Consider the following 18453-nt stretch of genomic DNA (forward strand, 5'->3'; position numbering starts at 1 on the left):
AAAAATCTTTCTATATCCATGTTTTATTATTATTATTGTTGTTGTTATTATTATTTATTTATTTTAAAAGACATAATTAAAAAAAAAATTTTAATAAACATATAATGTATTATTAGCCCCAGAGTTACAGATCTGTGAATCGCCAGGTTTACACACTTCACAGCACTCACAGTTTTATTTTTTAAAGATTGATTTGAGAGAGAGACACAAAGAGAGAGTGAGTGTGGGGGTGGGGGAGGGGCAGAAGGACAGAGCGGGAGAATCTCAAGCAGACTCCACACTGGGCAGAGAGCCCGATGCTGTGCTCGATCTCACGACACTGAGATCATGACCTGAGCAGAAACCAAGGATCAGAGGCTTAACAGACTGCATCACCCAGGCACCCCTACACCCTTTTTTAAAATGAACTTAAAAGTCATTTGATAATGAAGACAATACTTCCAGTCTGGTGTCTAATACTTTTACTTCCCAGCAGCATAATACCACTTTGGTCAGGTTGAACCACTGCACAGTTTTGCAGCTCTTTCAGAAAAATAAAGAAGACAATTGGAAAGACGCGATCACATGCAATGGTGAGAAAATAGTACTATTGACCCATCTTTCCCTGGAAATGTGAAATATCCTTGCTTCAGCTTCACACTGTGTGTTTATTGGAAGCCCTTACAGCAAGGGATTTTGTTTGTTTCTTGTAGCACCAGATAGACACAGTGGCTAACACATAATTCTGAAAAGTCATTGACATATCTATCACACGTCAAAATTTTTCGGAACCTGCACTTTATCCATGTCCCTGGCTTGACGTGTTCTTCTCGAGAGTAAGCTGTTAATGTAAGATTGAGTTCTCAGTCTGCTTCTGCCACTGATGGACTGTTGACCTTAATACTGAACTATCTCTTTGTATACTACTTTACAACTTCAAAGTACTTTTATATACAGTGACTCATTTAATGACCCATTTATTTTAATGTAATGGTATCCCCCAAACCACGGATCATGGTTAGACACATGAACTTTTATGTTGCACTGCATGGGTTCAGATCCCCATTTCATCAGCTAGCTGTGTGACCTGGACAAGTCGCATACCTGTGCCTCAGTTTTCTTACCTATAAAATGAAACCTACTAGAGTTGTTGAAGGGATTCAATGGTACAGTCTATGGAAAGTACCAAGCACAGCAGAACCTAGTAATAGCTAAGTGTTATGAATAAATTATTACTTACCTACCTTGCTGGGATCTAACTATGGTATATGGGCAAACTGAGTAGTATTTTTGAGTGCTGCTTTTAGAAAAGCAAGCTCTCATAAAATATGAGCAGGGGGTCTTTCATGATTTCCATGAGCCAGGGATTTTCTTTATGTCGGCTGTGAAGAGGGAGATGATGGACAGTAAACCCTAGCTATCGCCAGAGTAAATGTGGAGGAGTTCCTCACAGTAAGCCCCAGGAGGGCACTATGTCTGTCTTGTTTGCCATTGTATTTCTAGAACCTACCATGTACTCAGTGCACAGGAAATATTTGTTAAATGAATAAATACCTGGAAAAGGCTTAGTAGCTGTGATTCATCTTTAGCTCACATATAGTCTAGAAATCAAATGGGAAAAAAGTGATCTTTTGAAAGCAGAAGATTTAGAAATGTGTTCCCCAATTACTATGAACTCCTTAGTGAGAAGTTATCAGAAAATATGAAAGGTGATATTAATCATGTGCTTGATGTCATGACTTTTCTTCCTTTTTTAAAAATTGAAACAGAATATTTTATAAAACTCATAAATGGAGTTCTATGTTTTTTAATCGCCTTTACAAAATAACTCAGGGAGCTTTCATAAAGAACTAGAAAGGCTGAGCTCTCTTCATTGTTAAAAACTTAATCCCCAAACACTATCCCTCATCTAAATGGCCTCAAATCCTTGAAGCTTTTCAAGTAATTGATTCCAAATTCAATCTATCTGAAAAGTATTTATTTATGAAAAGAGTCAATTCTGGTTCTATGAAATTCAAAAATTACAGTGCCAATTGCTGTATGCTGGTGAAATTTTTCAAATTATCTGAAGGCATGATTCGTTTATTTGTCTATCAACCTAAACCAAATCTTCCATTCATTCAACAAACACCAGTTGAGCGCCTATCATGTGCCAGGCCCCACACCGGATGTCAGAGATCTGGCAGGTCCACAAAGCCGGCACAGACCTTCTTCTCGTGGAGTTTATGATCCAGAGAGGGCCACGCTGGGTAGGACTGCCCCAAGTTTGGGGAGCTATTGCCTAACTTTGGCTTCCCTAAGTCTTCAGAGCATTGATTTCTACTTCACAGCCCTATGGAAAGCTGGTCTTATTAACAGACTGTCTGTATAATAAACACAAACCAGCTAAAGGATGAGAAATTCAGGCATTATTCACCCATTCACAAATATCTATAGATGTTTAAGATAACGTAGACAAAATCCCCCAGCGTCTTGGAGTCCTATGGGCACAGCTGAGTAAAATGAGCTGGGATCACATCCGTTCCATTTGTCGCGGTTGAGAACTGCATTTGTAAACTGATGTAATCCATCTCTAGCCAAGTTTGTCCGAGACAGCCTTGAATTCTTAAAAAGCCCCTGAAAGCTAGATTTTACATTTAGAGTTTAGCATTGTCTTAAAAGATAGGGGTAGTTCACAGAAGGAGAGAATTCCCCATTGATTACATGATTGAGGAAGCACAAAAGTCTGTTACTTTTCCAAAAGTCAATTGTAATTTAAGCTCATTATCTTCCTGCGGATGTTCTATTTCAAATGGCAACAGAATCAAAATGGAAATGCCCCAAATGGAGAGGTTCAGGTATTCTTTTTACTAAACTACGCTTTGTGTACTGGCCTTCAAAATCACAGCAGGAAGGAGTTTAGCAAAATCTGGCCACCGACCTGACCAAAGGAAAGAACTCAAATTCACCAGGATCATGGAAGAATAGTCATACCAGACCTCCCCCCAACTTTGAATATCTAATTATGAGACTCAAGAGTGACATTCACGTAAGAGCAACTTGATATGTCCTTAATATGATTTTGGACACGTCAGTGGCTCTACCAGGATCATTAATAATAAAGAACATTAGAACATTAGTACAAGTGGTAGTAAATTTTTTCCCTTTCCCTCTGGCTTCGGTGAAACTTAGAGAACCACAAAGGGGCCTCTCTAAGTCTTAGGAACAGAAACTTTTGATTAAAACTTTAAGGGAAGGTTTATATTTCAATGACCAGATTTTACTGAAAACAAAACAAAACCCAAACCTGGCTATTTGGTCATTTGTATGTGGGACCACTGTAACATGTAATCTGTCTTTAGATGCCTTAGGTGTGATGGATCTCCCCTTCACTTTGACAAAGGACTTGGCATACATTTATTAGCATTTAACATTATGCAAATGAAGCATAACATACAAAGACATCTAGAAAACACAAATGTAAGGTATCAGTTCATTTGATAGCTGCTTCTATAACACCATGACAATATATATTGATGGAAAAACATATGATCATTTCATATCAACCCTACGCTTATGGTTAAATGAAAACAAACCTTAAGCTACAAATTTACACAAGGCATTGAAATGTGTTGAAGTGACCATTTTCTCATTACAAGGGTGCAGTGATTTCCCTTTATGAGAATCTGTGGCATCATCTGAATAGCTTTTATACTTTTTTGTTAAATGATAACTAAAATATATGTTTTATTAAATTTTTCTTATAAAAATGAGAACTACCTCTTTCAAACTGAGTAATACTCACGCGTAGTCTCCATTCATTCCCTTTAGTCATGCTTATCTCTTTTGTAAACCTATTTTACATAACATTCAGGGTCCTCCCTCCCTTTGCCCTCCCTCCCCTCCCCCACCCCCGTTTTCTCCAGTAAAAAATGATATGTTTACAAGAAGGTTGTTGAAATTGGTGTAGCTCCTAGCTTCCTCGCTCTTTGCTCTCTGCTGGGTGATGTGTTGTGAAGAACAGGCAGAACTTGGTATTGACAATACTACCCCTTGGCAGGGCAAAAGAAAATGTGTGGTTTTATTTTATTCTGACTGGTTTTATCTTGTTTTCAAGCAATAGCTCTTGAACAGAGCTTCATCGATTTCTAATTTGGGGAAATGTATCTGAAATGTAAACTATCTGAAATGTAAACTTTATGTTGGGGAATCAATTTCTGCATTTGAGAAAAGGGAACATCCAAATATTTGTCTCAGTTTCAACGCTCTTTCTAGAATGTTTCAGCTGAAACATTTATTCTTTTTTCAGGTACATTTTTGTGCCTAAGTTATTTAAGTGCCTAAATGATTATTGCTTCCTATTCATTCCATTGAGTAAAGTCAATTTATGTGCTTAGATTTATCATAAGTCAAAAGGGATGATCTGTATAGGGGGCTCCTAACAGATCATTTTCCAGCAACTGATACTTCCTGAAAGATGTATCTCCTTGTCTATTTTCCTACATGAATATGTGTAATGAACGAGGCTTTTTTTTTCCCTCTAGAAGGAACAGCTTCTTTTCATTTACAATATTATATCCTGGTTTACAGCTGCATAATTTTAAAAGGAGTAATACTTTTGGTCTTAGATTGCCAAAAATGTCCAGTTTATCTTTGGGGAAACTGATCTAAACATTGTGTGACATATGTATTTGTGTGTATATATATATATATGAACACATATCATAATTGAGCTTTGTAAAGCTCTCAGCTTTAAAATATTAAATAAATTTCTATAACGACGTATCGGTATAGGTAGAAAGAGTTTAGATTTCTCCAGAGTTTATCAATCAAAAAATATAAAACTTAACCAAAAGCTAGGTCTGTTGCTAGTGTTGTCTTACCAGATTGGTAACATTTGGTAAGAGAATACCTCAGTTTGTAGCAAATACACTCTGATAATATATATTGTGTGGAATAAATATACATTATATTCTGTTAGAATTAATAATCATAGATAAAAGCAATACTTAAATTTAAAAAAAAATACCCTATGAGAGTTGTCTTCCCTTGCCTCTAGCAAATCAAAAGTTGGGCAAAAATTGTTGCACTCCATTAATGCATAATTAAATTCATGCAGACAGAAAATAAAAAGCCAGTTGCTTCTAGAACCTGAAGAGAGTATCAATAGCACAACTTGCCATTTTGAAGAGGGAGATGGATAAATGCTAAATTTGCAATTAACTGGAATTCTATTTCGGACAATTCAGCAATATGGATGTGGACAAGGTCAGGGTATGGGTACCCTGCGTAGGTTTCTTGTAAGTGATAACAACCTTGAACTGATACAGTTTGAAATATAGCCTAATGAGGGTTTCGTTCATCTCTGGAAAAGCTATAGACCAAAGATTCACTTTGTCTTGGCCTGGTGATTTATCTGAAAGTCATGGACTTGATTCTTCTTGTACAACTTCAGTCTGCAGACTGGAAAACCTCTCCCTTTACACACTGAGAATTCCCACTGCAGCGAATGGAAGGTCTGTGTGTGTAAAGAGTGCGTGAGCAGTGGGATTCAGCCCCAGAGAAAGACGGTGTCGAGTCGCCTTGGTAAAGAATTCATACACCACGTGTTCACAGCTTCTTGACAGGTATAATTATCAATGTGGTCTCTTCCTTTTACTATGTGCTGGGATTCGGAAGCCCGGTTTCGAATTTGTGACTATCAGATCTTCAATCAGGTAGCTTCTCTTTAAGGACCTGAAAGAGGGGGAAAGAGCGAAGGGAAGCTAGTGATTAGTATTCATTTGTCAACGACAATATGCTAAAAATATCAAAAGAGCGTGCGCTATGCGAGAACAGCAAGAATTATTTTAGGATCTGTCACTCATGCACAATCTTCCACATATGAAAAAAAAAAAGTTGCTTGATGTTCGCAAAGGAAGTCATTATCAAATGAGGATGGAAAAGACACAGTTGTTCCCTAAAATGAAATACAGAACACCAGTCGGGAAACATTTCAAAGCACAACATTTCTGCTTCCCAGTTCCGGATGCCTCTCATTTTTCTTCACGAAGGCAAAAGCTAGCTAACCTTTACAGTGTGATTCTTAGGGCGATTAGTTGTGCTCTGGTTGAAGCACCACCAGCAGAGCCTCCCACTGACAAGTGGGAAGCACCAACCTCCCTGCTCTGAAGCAGATTCTCAGACCCGTTTCTTCTCGCACAAGGTCAGCCTGACACCAAGTTGAACGCAGTGGGCAGCCGCCCACATGCTCGGACCCCGAGAAGCAGCCTCATGTGAACACTGTCCCGAGGCCAGTACTCTTCCCCCACTATGGGATCATTTCAGAGACAACAGTGCTTTCCAATCTCTCTTTCTAAAGCTGCAGATATTTTTATGCCCATGAATGTCAAGCATGCTACACAAAACGGATTTTTACAAATCGTGGCCGGCCTCGTAATCTGCCTACTTTGCATCAACCCCCTCCGCCGCCCCCCCCCGCCCCCCCCGCCCCCCCCCCCCCCCCCCCCCCCGCCAAGCGCCGGCAGGCCTTCAGCAGATGTGCCTGGAAGCCCTTGGGTGGGGCTTCAAAGCCCTGCACAAGGCCATTGTGCTTCTTCAGGACCCCTACTACAATAGGACACCTACTCTAATTGAGTGCTCACTAATTGCCACATATTTTGTTAAAAGTTCTACATATTTTTTTCTTAATCTCCATAACATACCATTTCACTGAATCTTCTGTTGAATAACTTCCTATAGGTCCCCAAGGCGGGCAAGGGACAGAGATCTAGAAACTGAATTTTTAACAAATTAATTTATTATATAGTACATGTCCCAAGGGAACGGGACTCAGAACAGGTGAATTTTAGTAACAGTCTTGGGTCTTTTCACCTTTCCAGAGAGTGGGGAGGGAGGAGGCCTGAGAGATATGCCAGCACCTAAGAGATCACCGGGCATCCAAAATGTGGGTCACTGAAATACCCACGGGGAAGAACCATCTGCACCAAATGTTCTCATTATTTCTCTCATTGCTTTGATTTGTAATTCAAAGGATCACTGATTTTTTTACTTGTTTAAATAAAAGCCTTTTTTCCCATATTAATGTAAATTTTATCACTCTGCTTTGCTAACTTTTATTTTTTTATTTTTTTTTAAGATTTTATTTATTTATTTGAGAGAGAGAGAGACCACAAGAAAGGGACCACAAGCAGGGGGAGTGGGAGAGGGAGAAGTAGGCTTCCCGCGGAGCAGGCAGCCAGACGTGGGGCTGGATCTCAGGACCCTAAGATCATGACCTGAGCCGAAGGCAGACACTTAATGACGGAGGCCCCCAGATGCCCACTTTGCTAACTTTTAAATGAGCCATTGTGGTAGGCAGATTAATGGACCCTAAATCTATCCATGTCCTAATCCCTGGAACCTGTCAATGTTAGATACCACGTTAAAGGGAGATTAAAGTTGTAGATGGAATTAAGGTTGCTAAACAGCTGATGTTAAAACAGGGAGAGGATCCTGGATTGTCCAGGTAGGATCTGTAATTAACATAATTAAAAGTGGATGGTGGAGAGAGAAGGAGGAACCAAGGGAGGGGAAGTGATGTGAAAGCAGATGTCAGAGCAAAGCAGTGAGGACTCAACCACACTTGCTGGTTGTGAAGATGGAGAAAAGACCACGAGGCAAGGGATTGGGAGAGCATCTAGAAGCTAGGAAAAGCAAGAAAATGAATTTTCTCCTTGGAGCCTCCTAAATCCCAGAGAGACTGTGCTCGACTTCAGTCCTAAAGAATTACGGGATAATAAATTTGTGTTCCTTTACGCCACCAAATTTGTGGTAATTTTTTTAAGGCAGCAGTTAAGAAATGAAGACAGCTGACGTGATGGGGGTACTCTGAAGTATGGGGTAAATGGGAAGGGTGAGTTGGATGACTCTAAGTAGCGTAAGAAGGAATCCCTGGAAAGCTCGTGTGACCACGTCCTGTGAGGAGGGATGGGGGAATGTAAGGGCAGGTGCCATTGAAGAAAGCAGAAGCATAGCATGGTGATGGAGAGAAAGATGCTTTGAAGCCCATGTTTCTGGGTTCGAATCGTGGCCCTATCACTTATAAGCTGTAAACTGTGGTATAGAATTTTTAAAAATCCTATATGCCTCAGTTTCTCCCTTTAAAATGAGATTCAAAATAGTACCTCCTACTCATAAGATTGTTGTGAAGATTAAGTACTTGAACATGGATGAAGCAATTAGAAGAGGCTTTCAGCACACCCTGATTGCTTAATAAATGTTACTTAGCATTACAATGATTATTGCTATTATTCTGGTTTTCTGCTTGGTGAACTCTGGGTTCCTTGGATTCGATTTTATCGGAGTCATCCTTTGAGGCTGGTTTCCTCAATTCTGCAGTGGGTCCCTGGATCGGACCAGCAGGACGGCGGCTGGGGCCCTGGTCGTGGGAGGTGAGACGGTCGGTAGAGGACAAGGGAAGGAGAGTGGGGGCCTGACAGGTGGTGAGGCCACTGGAAAGCTCCAGCTATTTGTAAATTGTTAAGATCCAGCCTGGTTTCAAGTGCAGGGAATTCTCCACTGTCTACCCAGCAACAGGAGGTCAGAGAAATTTGACAATCTTTGAGTCTTGACTTCCTCAGAATGTTGACAACTCAAGAAGGATTCCTCTTCTTTCCTCCTTTTACTCTTTGCGAATCTGAGTGAAACAGAGATGTCTACAAAACGATGCTTTAAAAAACGAGGTGCTAAAAGCTGAGTGAACGTGCTGCTCTTTGCCAAGAAAGTGGGGGTAGCATAAAAATAGCTTTATTCGGGACGCCTGGGTGGCTCAGTTGGTTAAGCAGCTGCCTTCGGCTCAGGTCATGATCCCAGCGTCCTGGGATCGAGTCCCACATCGGGCTCCTTGCTCATCAGGGAGCCTGCTTCTCCCTCTGCCTCTACCTGCCATTCTGTCTGCCTGTGCTCGCTCTCTCTCCCTCTCTCTCTCTGACAAATAAATAAATAAATAAAATCTTTAAAAAAAAATAGCTTTATTCCTCTTCTCTGTTTAGGTTTCTAGAATTCAGTTGTATAGTGATCATCTCTATTACCTTTTAGAAAATGTAATCTACTCCTGATTATGAAATATGGAAGTTAGGGGGAAAGACCAGTGAGTTTTATTTCAGGGGAGTTTGAAATTATAAGTGGGCAACAGAGATAGTCTCCACATACCACTTGCATTCAACCTGTTTTCCATTTGTATGCACTACTTACCGTTACTTAATAAATTACACCATTTTAGATTTTTAAAAATTCCTAATTTAGAGAATAGAAATTGTATTTCACGTGATAAACAATAAGACTATCTGACAAGTATGTTGCTTTATTTGGTCTTTGCGTGACTTGTCAAACTTAAAAAAAAAAAAAAAAATCAGAGATCAGTTCAAAGTAAATTAGTCAAATTAGCTTCAAATTTCTTCCCCAAAGCAACCACACTATGAGTTAGGAAGTGTAACAAATCCCATTTAATCCTTAAAAATTTAATTAATTAAGACTTGAACAAGAGCTAATGCAGGTCTCTTTGACTGAATTCACCATAAAATCCATGGGTGACACAACTCAGTACCACTTCGCTCCTACTTAAAGTGGCCACTACCATTTCACCTCAAGAGGCCACGAGCGTGTGCGTAGCAAGGGCTGTCTTGGCAGGCATAAATGTAAATTTCACATTCATTTAAATAGAACTTTCCCGTATCCTCTACAAGAGAAAAAGAGTTTGTAAATGTCTTTTATTAAAAATGTTAGTCTTTGGCAATGCGACAATAGGAAATTCTGAAGTGATTTAATGAAGACTGATGGAGCGGAGAAATGAAATGGGGCACGGCCCAGCCCACAGTCATGGCTAAGCTGTATCCTTCCAAAGATGATTGAATGGATAGAACAGTGGAAGCTTTTAGTAAGACCTCAGAAGTCTGAACAGCAACATATTTCTTTTAAACACTTTAGAATAATTTCACTGTGGGCCAGTGTGGCAAATCAATTAGGAAAACTGTGTAAGTCTGCATTACAGAGGAGGGAAGAAAAAAAAAATGAGTTAGTGGAAAGAGTTCCACGTTTGACTAAAGAATTGTGGATGGATATTTGGAAAAAAAGACCCTTGAAGGGATCTGACAGTACCGGGCGAGGTGAAGTACCTTTGTATACGCAATGGGTTAGAGAGGAGAACGATGTGGGCAAACTGTCTTGTCCACATGCATCCTTATCCCCCTATCCCAACCCTATCATCCTGGTCCAACCACTGCATCTGTTGCCTGGACTGCTCTGTAACAGCCTTCTAATTAGTCGCTGCTCTCGCTCTTACCTTGCAATAATCCATTTTCCTCAGAACAGCACGAGTGATCTTTTTAAATACATAAATCAGATCATGTCACTCCTTTGCCTGAAACATTAAGTGGCTTCCACCACAATAAAATCTAACTTCCTTCCGTGATTTAAAAAGCTTTCTGTGACCCGGCCCCGATCTACCTCTCTGTCCTTACTCATTATTTCCTAACTAACTACCCCAGCTTTCTTTTATTCCTCAAACATCAAATAGCTCATGTCTCTCTTAGAGCCAGGCACTGGCTAGCTCCTTTCCTTCTTAGGCTCATTTCTGGCTTCTCCTCAGCATTCAACCTCAGAATAAAAGTTCTCTCCTTTGAGACGTCTCCCCTGATCACCTAATAGAAGGTTGTCACCTAGCCAGTGTCTATCAAAGCACTCTACTTGAACTCTCTGAAGTACTGGTCCCCATAGGCTATTTTCATTTACCTGGATATTAATTATCTCCTCCAACCAGAAGGTAAGCATCATGATGCAAGGACTTTGCTTTGCTCAGGCTGTTTCTACAGCCCATTGAACAGTGTCGAGCCCAGGGCAGTACCAAATAGATACTTGTTGCTGAATAAATGTAGTTTTTAGAGTGAACGTTAGGTGGGGCGCCTGGATGGCTCAGTTGGTTAAGCAGCTGCCTTTGGCTCAGGTCAAGGTCACAGGGTCCTGGTTTGGAGTCCCATATCGGCCTCCTTGCTCAGCAGGGAGCCTGCTTCTCCCTCTGCCCACCGCTCCCCCTGCTTGTGCTCTGTCCCCATCCCCCCCCCCTTTGACAAATAAACTCTTTAAAAAAAATTAGAGTGAATGGAAGGTGATTTTTAGTTGAAGTCACCAAACTATGGGATATATACCATAAAACCTACAAGCTATGAAAGAAAGTTAGACTGCTGAATTCTCAGCCATGTCTGAGGACAAATCCTGTAGTCTTTATACTTCCCCATGTAGCTTCTACTTTTTGTGTGAGTCACAAACCATTGAAAGTCACATGTCATATCCAATGTTTCTGGTTGTTCCAATAGTAGTCTGATAAAATGCCTACTGCCATTTTCCCAGGAACATCTGGACCTCCCTTCAAAATCACACTTGCAGACATCATAGTGGAGAGGTGTGTTATGCTATTAACTATCCTTCCAAAGAAAAGCAAGGACAATTTATAGAACTCCAGACTATCTGAAGTTGGCAGATGGAATGGCCTGCAACAGCAAAAAGGAAAATAATTCTACACTCCTTGAAAGTGTGGTTGTGAGGGCTCCACAAAGCCACTGCAACTTCATATCATTCATCTAAAAAATGGGGTTTTAGAGATACTTACCTGGAAGGATTTTTTTGAGGATAAGGAATAACATGGGAGAAAAGCCTAGCACATAGGAAGCACTTCAAAGATGGGGATTCTTACTCTTTACATTTTTTCCCCTTAATGTTCTTTTTTTTTTTTTTTAAGATTTTATTTATTTATTTGGCAGAGAGAGATCACAAGTAGACGGAGAGGAAGGCAGAGAGAGAGAGAGAGGGAAGCAGGCTTCTTGCTGAGCAGAGAGCCCGATGTGGGACTCGATCCCAGGACCCTGAGATCATGACCTGAGCCGAAGGCAGCGGCTTAACCCACTGAGCCACCCAGGCGCCCCCCTCTTAATGTTCTTAAAAGCATATCGCAAGACCTGAATAAGAAATTTTGTAACAGTGGTATTTAGAAAAAGGCAAGAACATCACATTTTCAGTGAGCACCCACAGCACCCACAGTGAGAATTTCGGGTCTCTCCGAGCACCCACACTGGCAGGTCTCCCCATCATTCTTCACCATGGAGTAGTTTTCCAGGAATTTGTATCAGTATTCTAAAGGGATCTTCCCAGGATCCACACTGTAGGGTTGGTAAGTCTGTACACTGTGCAAAGGCACCTGGCCAAGAGGGTGAGTGGGGGGCTGGAACCCAGCCCGCATTCTTGTCATTGAGCTCTATGCCCAGGGACCTGGGTTACACAGAGGCTGCATTTCCCTCATGTGTATAGAGGCATCCTAGAGAGTCTCTACCTGGCCCTCCCAAGTATATTATTTTCCAAAATATCTTACATTTGCACAACACAGCTGAACAGCATATAAAAAGTCAGCAACTATCTTGTTAACATTTTCTGAGGTCTTCATTGTTTTTATCTGCTTGAGTGATTTCGGGGGGGGGGGGGGGCGCGGGGGTGGGGGTTGTTAAATGTACCGCTTCTGTCCCAGCGGTCTCAGTAACAATGTGTATTCAAAACCCTCAACAAACTCGCCTGCGTCAGGGACCTCGCTTGTGTGTGAAGAAGGCGCTTCTCACCTAGGACATGTGGTTCTGCTGTGTTTGCTGCTGCTGCTGCTGTTGCTGCTGCTGAATGAGCAGCTGCTGCTGCTGCCGGCGCCGGGCCGTGCGGAGCTTCTCGAAGCGCGCCTCCATTTCTTCCAGGACTTTGGGGGTGTAGCGGACCACCAGCTTGACGCTGTCTTTAGCAGCCTTGAGCAGCTCCACCGCTTTCTCGTGGTGCTCCCCTTCCACGCTCTGAAAAGACAGGGGCAGCGCTGAAAGGGGAGAGCTCGCGCCCTCTTCTCCCTGCGAGACCCATCTGCCATTAGGGTCTCATTCAAATCCCGGTTTGACAGGTCAAGAAGGCACGGCGGCGGATGGGACGCGCTGCTAGGACTGTTGTTATTTACTGCGTTTGTGGTTGAAGGAGAGGCAGGTTAGGGCGCACTAGCGACAGGACGGATTGAATGGGGGTTCAGGTTTGGAGGGTGAGAAGCCACCAAGACCTAAGAGACCTCGCTAACGTTGAGCGTGGGATTCAGCTGGAAGAGGAAATGCACTGGCCAAGGAAATTCTGAAAGAATTTAAGAAAAAATAATAAGAAGAGGAACTTTCGCTATCAGAGACTGATGTGATTGGGAATCTATCACGATTAAAGCAGTGTCTTATTGTTGTAGGGACAGACAGAACACAGAGTCTAGAAGCTGATCCATCATGCGTAAAACTTTGTTATATGATAAATGTGGAATTTAGACCAAAGGGGGAAAGGACGGCTAAATAATGATGCTGAAACAAATCATTAAATGATAGAAAATAATGTAGAGCCCGATTTCCTAGACTATGCTAAACATAACCAATTAAAAATTTACATGGAAAAATAAAACCATAAAACAACTAAAATGAAGCAGAGCCGAAACGTTCATCTGGCAATGGAGAAAGAATGCTTAGGTAAAAATGCCAAGGGGGGGAAAAAAACCACAAAATCAGATTTACAAATTGTAAGTTTCTATATCTCATGTAAAATAAAAAGGCCAAATAACAAACAAGAAAAAATATTCTAAGTATATGACAATTTGTTCATATTCTTACCATGAAGGACTCTGAAGAGTCTATAAAGTCCTAAGCAAGATGGGCTCATGAACTCAGGGACAAATAATTAAAATAAAACAAAACAAAACAAAAAAACACCCTATGAAAGGATGTTTAAGCTCCCTTGCAATGAAAGAAGTACAGATGAAAACAAAATACTTCATTTATAATTTTAAAATGGTGAATATGTATTTTTTAAAATAGGGTGTATTTGCAAGGACCGCGGGAAATGGGACTGTCATACAAGGCTAGTAACTTAACACAAACTGACACGATTTTTCCAGAGAGCATTATTGTTATGCATCAAATAAGCCCTTTGTAAAGAATAGTTTATTTTCAGAAAAACTTACCAAGGATATAATCAGATATGCACACATACTTATAAGGTAGGAATGATGCAGCAGAAAGCAAAAAATAAATCACTTCTTGGCTTTTGAGTTCCAAGTCTTGTAGACATCATGGTATAGATTATAGTTGGGAAACTATGTTTTTACTACAAGTAGGTACAAAGAGGTTTCTATTCCCAAACCTTCTAAAGATTCTCCAGGTTGGGATTGGGGAGAGGCAAAACAGAAGAAAGCTGTAATCAGACATTACAGGGCCCTAAGAAAAGGCGATAATCTTCCCTGTCAGCTGATCCTCGGGGCAGATAACCTAACTCACATTTTATAGGATCAAAGTGCACAGGTCATTTTGACTTGCTTCCTGGATAAAGCTCCCAGAAAAAAAATGTCTGCATGAGGAGATAGGCTGAGAGAGTGTCAGAATACCTAAGAGTGGACTGAAGTGGCCGGGAAGGCCACCCCAGGTTGGTTGAGATCACATTTTATAACCCAAGCAGAAAGGGGTCTAAAAATGGTATTATATCGAGCTACAAAAAAATAAAGTGAGTCGCATTTCAAGCACACTTCAGTTATATCTGTGGAGACTCATGACTGCCACATTATGCAGATTTGGAGACAAGAGACCGTGTTCCAATTTTATCACTTGCTTCATCAAGGTGGATGTGGATTGAGAAAAAGAAAGTGCTTTGAATTTAGCAATGAGGCAGCCATCATGGCGTGTAAGAACGCTGTTTCATCACATGTACGAAGCAGATACTAAGGATTTAAGAAATGACCATGATGAGCCCTGGAGACAGTTTACAGAACCAGCCCTTCCCCAAGTCTGGGGTCAGTGGAGAGCAAGGGTTTATAAACAGTGGTTGAGCGGAGTGAGTTTTTGCCTGTGGCTAAAGCCTAGGAAAATAGGCTTTTTCATTGATCAATTCATTCTCTTAATTATTCATTCAATCATGGACTTGGTCCCTCAACAGATGCTTATTTAGCATTTATTCTATCAGTTCTATTCTACTAAGTTCTTGGGAAGAACATTAAAGGATAGGGGAAAAAACTCTGACCACTTTATACAATATCATCCCTGTTTTCAGTGTGCTCAAAATTTCTTTCTAATTTGCCTCAAGATGAATGGTTAAGATGTGAAAAATCTTCAAAAGGAAATCTGGGCGATTTGATTGTTCACGCCCTTCTCTAATTTCTTTTTTAATATTAAAATGTGTGTGTTCATGTATTTCGATAACATTGAAATTGGTTCAATTTCATTGGTTCACCCATTTTCTAGGCCAGATGATTAATCTCCAAACTCCCTTTTTGGCTTTTGTTCTGTTTGCTGTCATTTAATAGGGTTGGAAATTCTAGGCCAGACCTTTAGAGGCCCATTATCCCCGTGTCGGCACTATGCCTGCAATTTAGAGTTGCCACGGGAGGGCTGTGGTGCTGATACATGGGGCTATCAAGCTCTCACCACAGGGACAGAGAACTGAGAGAAATATGGCTAGTGTGCCATACTCAGTCCCACTGAACCCTCAAAGTTACCCTCTCCCAGCCCAACTTCTGTTCTCCCCCACACAGTTAGCGATTTATTAAAAAGCAGACTCCATGGTCTTTGAATTTGGAATGTTTGCCCTGATGCTCTCTCTCTGGTTTAGGTGATGACTCAGGCCATCCTTCAGCTCACCAGCGATACCAGGTGTCCTGGTCTGACTCCACCTTCCACCTTGCTTTCTTCACCAAGGCACAGAACCTTCTGATGGGATCTGGGCAGAGTGTCGTACTTCTGCTTCCAAAAATGCTTGGTTCAAAGAGTCTAAAGTTTATAATTGAAGGGTACAAGAGAAACTAAGAGGTAACTCAGAGATTCGAAGAAATAGAAGTATGTTTGTAGAATGTACTATTACAAACCCTCTTCAACCTTATTTTTTAATTATTTTCAGAAAAATGTCTCAACTCTTGTCTTAATGACTGATCTGGATGGCTTCTTCCACTGGCCTTTGCCTGCTTTGCGGATGCTTTTCAGCGCAGATGCTTTTCTCTTTAACCTATAATTTATCTCTTGCGTGCTTTTAGTCCCTTAGCGCAACTTATTAGAAGAATAAGGCTGTTTTCTCTTCTTTGCTTGCTTGCTTCCTTCCTTCTTTCTTTCCTTCCTTCCTTCCTTCCTTCCTCCTTCCCTCTCTTTTCTTCCTTTCTTCCTCTCTCTCTCCTTCCTTGCTTCCATCCTTCCTCTTTTTTTTTTTTTTTTAAGCTAAGAATGAAAAAGCAGATCACCTTCCCATGGAGGTCTTATCCATGCATAAAAAGCCACCAAACTATCTGCTCAGTGAGGGTATACGTGTTGATGTGCAAACACTTGTTAATAGGTATTCCTTGAGCCCTGAAAGTTTATCACCTATCCCTACTTTTGGCTTTTCCTACTTCTCACTTTTAATGAAAGTATGCCTTATTTTGAGCTAAGTATATAAAACATGCTTTGAGGGTGCCTGGGTGGCTCAGTGGTTAATGCCTCTGCCTTCGGCTCAGGTCATGATCTCAGGGTCCTGGGATCGAGTCCCACATCGGGCTCTCTGCTCAGCAGGGAGCCTGCCTCCTCCTGTCTCTCTCTGCCTGCCTCTCTGCCTACTTGTGATCTGTCTGTCAAATAAATAAAAAAAAAAAAATCTTTAAAAAAAAAAAAAACATGCTTTGAAATGTAATCGTTCATTTGTTGACAACTGAACTGTTTCTGTCAAAGCTCTATGTATAAAAGCCATCCTGACCCAGAAATTGTCCTTTGTGACACCTCGCTCAGTTGGAGTGGTCACTGAGACCCTGCGGCACCAGCTCGTCACAGATGGGGGAGTGTGGCCCTTCTGTACTTTGAAGAAACCTCGAGGGGCTTCCCATTTTAAAGCAAAATCCCCTCTTGCAGTTAAAATTGGAAATTCTATATGATTAGATTTCATTTTCTTGCTTTAAGAGTTTTGGTGTACCCACTGCAATTTTAGGAACTCATAAGCAAGGATTCATTTGGTAAAGACATCTGGTGAAAGATGTTATTTAGAAGGCGAGGGGTGGTAAAGAAGGCATGGGGGAATAGTAGGTACCTAAGAAACATTTAGACTAAGAAGAATATGGTCCTGAAAAAGAAAAGGACCTACAGAGATATATTATCTGCCCCACAGTTACACATACTTTGGCCATAATCATTTACTGAAATGAATTAAAAGACACTAGGAAGAATGGACATTTCTATCCTGAAAATACATGCTTCTCCTGCTAAATCTTTTAAAAATATACATAGAAATCAGTATGAGAGAATTTTAATCATTTGTTGTCACTTCCAAATGCATAAATACAAGCTAATAAAACATTAAATTGATATAAAACCATAATCCTATAATGTTACTATATAAGAGAAGATATTTCATTCAGGAAGCCGGGGGAAAATAGCTCAGTAAAAACCAGTTGCATACTGGTTTCACCAGCAATCTCATGCAGCGGTAAGCTCTAGGAAGCTTTGAAGTTAGTTAATTTGATGAAAGTTTAATAAATCAGTGGCTGGTAAATGAACCAACTTCACAACATGGCTGGCTTCTGCTCTTTCAATAGCTTTGCTATTTCCACAGGTTGGGAGATAGCAAAATGGTTGCTAGTTCATGGTATGCTCAATTTCCTGGTTGATTAAGAATTCTGTCTAATAAAAGAGAACTTTGGATCACACTGCAGACACTAATTTGCTCATGACTTGTGTTTCTTTCCCACTGCAATAGGGAAACTCGTTGTTAAATTTTGACCCTGGCTGGCCCTCAGATAGGAGAGATGCCCGTCCTGGGGAAGAAGCTTGTTATCTGTGCGTAATTAGCTGTCAGATGGTCCATGCCTAGGTCTTTATGCAGGTCTCACTCTGTGGGGACTACTTGAACATAATCCTGACAGAGTTTGCTGATAGAAAAGTTGCTTAAGCACTTTTTCAGATAACCAAGTATTCACTCTACCTCTCTGTTCTAGGCATATCTGGAGACAGGGTTATGTATGGGCTCCTACCATGACATCAGTCATTCCTTTGCATTAAGGGCCAAATGATCCAGGGAGTAAAATATATGAAGAACATTGGATCATAGGAATCAGGTAGCTCAGAAACTCAGAACATTACAGCTGTAAAGACCCTTAGAAACAATCTTAGTTATCTCCTTGTATCTAATCTTTTGTCTTGTTAACATCCATCACCAATTATAGTTACAAAATGCTTTTCTTGTGACAAGAACTCTTAAGATCTACTTTGTTAACAACTTTCAATTTTTATTAATACAGAATTATTAACTACAATACAGATGCAATACAGAATTATTAACTACAGTTGCCATGCTGTACACTATACCCTTCTGACTTATTTATATCTGGAAATCTGTACCTTTTGTACAGAGATCGGGTTCTTGGGGTGATGTGAAAGAATAGAAAATAATGACAAGGGTGAGATTGGTCAA

The 18453-nt window shown here is 40.7% G+C and overlaps 1 protein-coding gene across 2 annotated transcripts in view; it reads right to left on the reverse strand.

Moving 5' to 3' along the window:
- Positions 1-3680: 3680 nt before the first annotated feature.
- Positions 3681-18453, reverse strand: part of LIN7A (lin-7 homolog A, crumbs cell polarity complex component) — a 123506-nt gene continuing 108733 nt past the window's right edge. For both annotated transcript variants that reach the window (XM_047742596.1, XM_047742598.1), the window contains exons 5-6: positions 12600-12818; positions 3681-5694 (exon numbers count right to left, since the gene is read on the reverse strand). In XM_047742596.1, the coding sequence (XP_047598552.1) occupies positions 12600-12818 (219 nt within the window). In that variant the 3' untranslated portion in view covers positions 3681-5694. The remainder of the gene's footprint in view (positions 5695-12599; positions 12819-18453) is intronic.

Source organism: Lutra lutra, chromosome 8 (genome assembly GCF_902655055.1).
Source record: "Lutra lutra chromosome 8, mLutLut1.2, whole genome shotgun sequence".
Taxonomy (NCBI): Eukaryota; Metazoa; Chordata; class Mammalia; order Carnivora; family Mustelidae; genus Lutra; species Lutra lutra.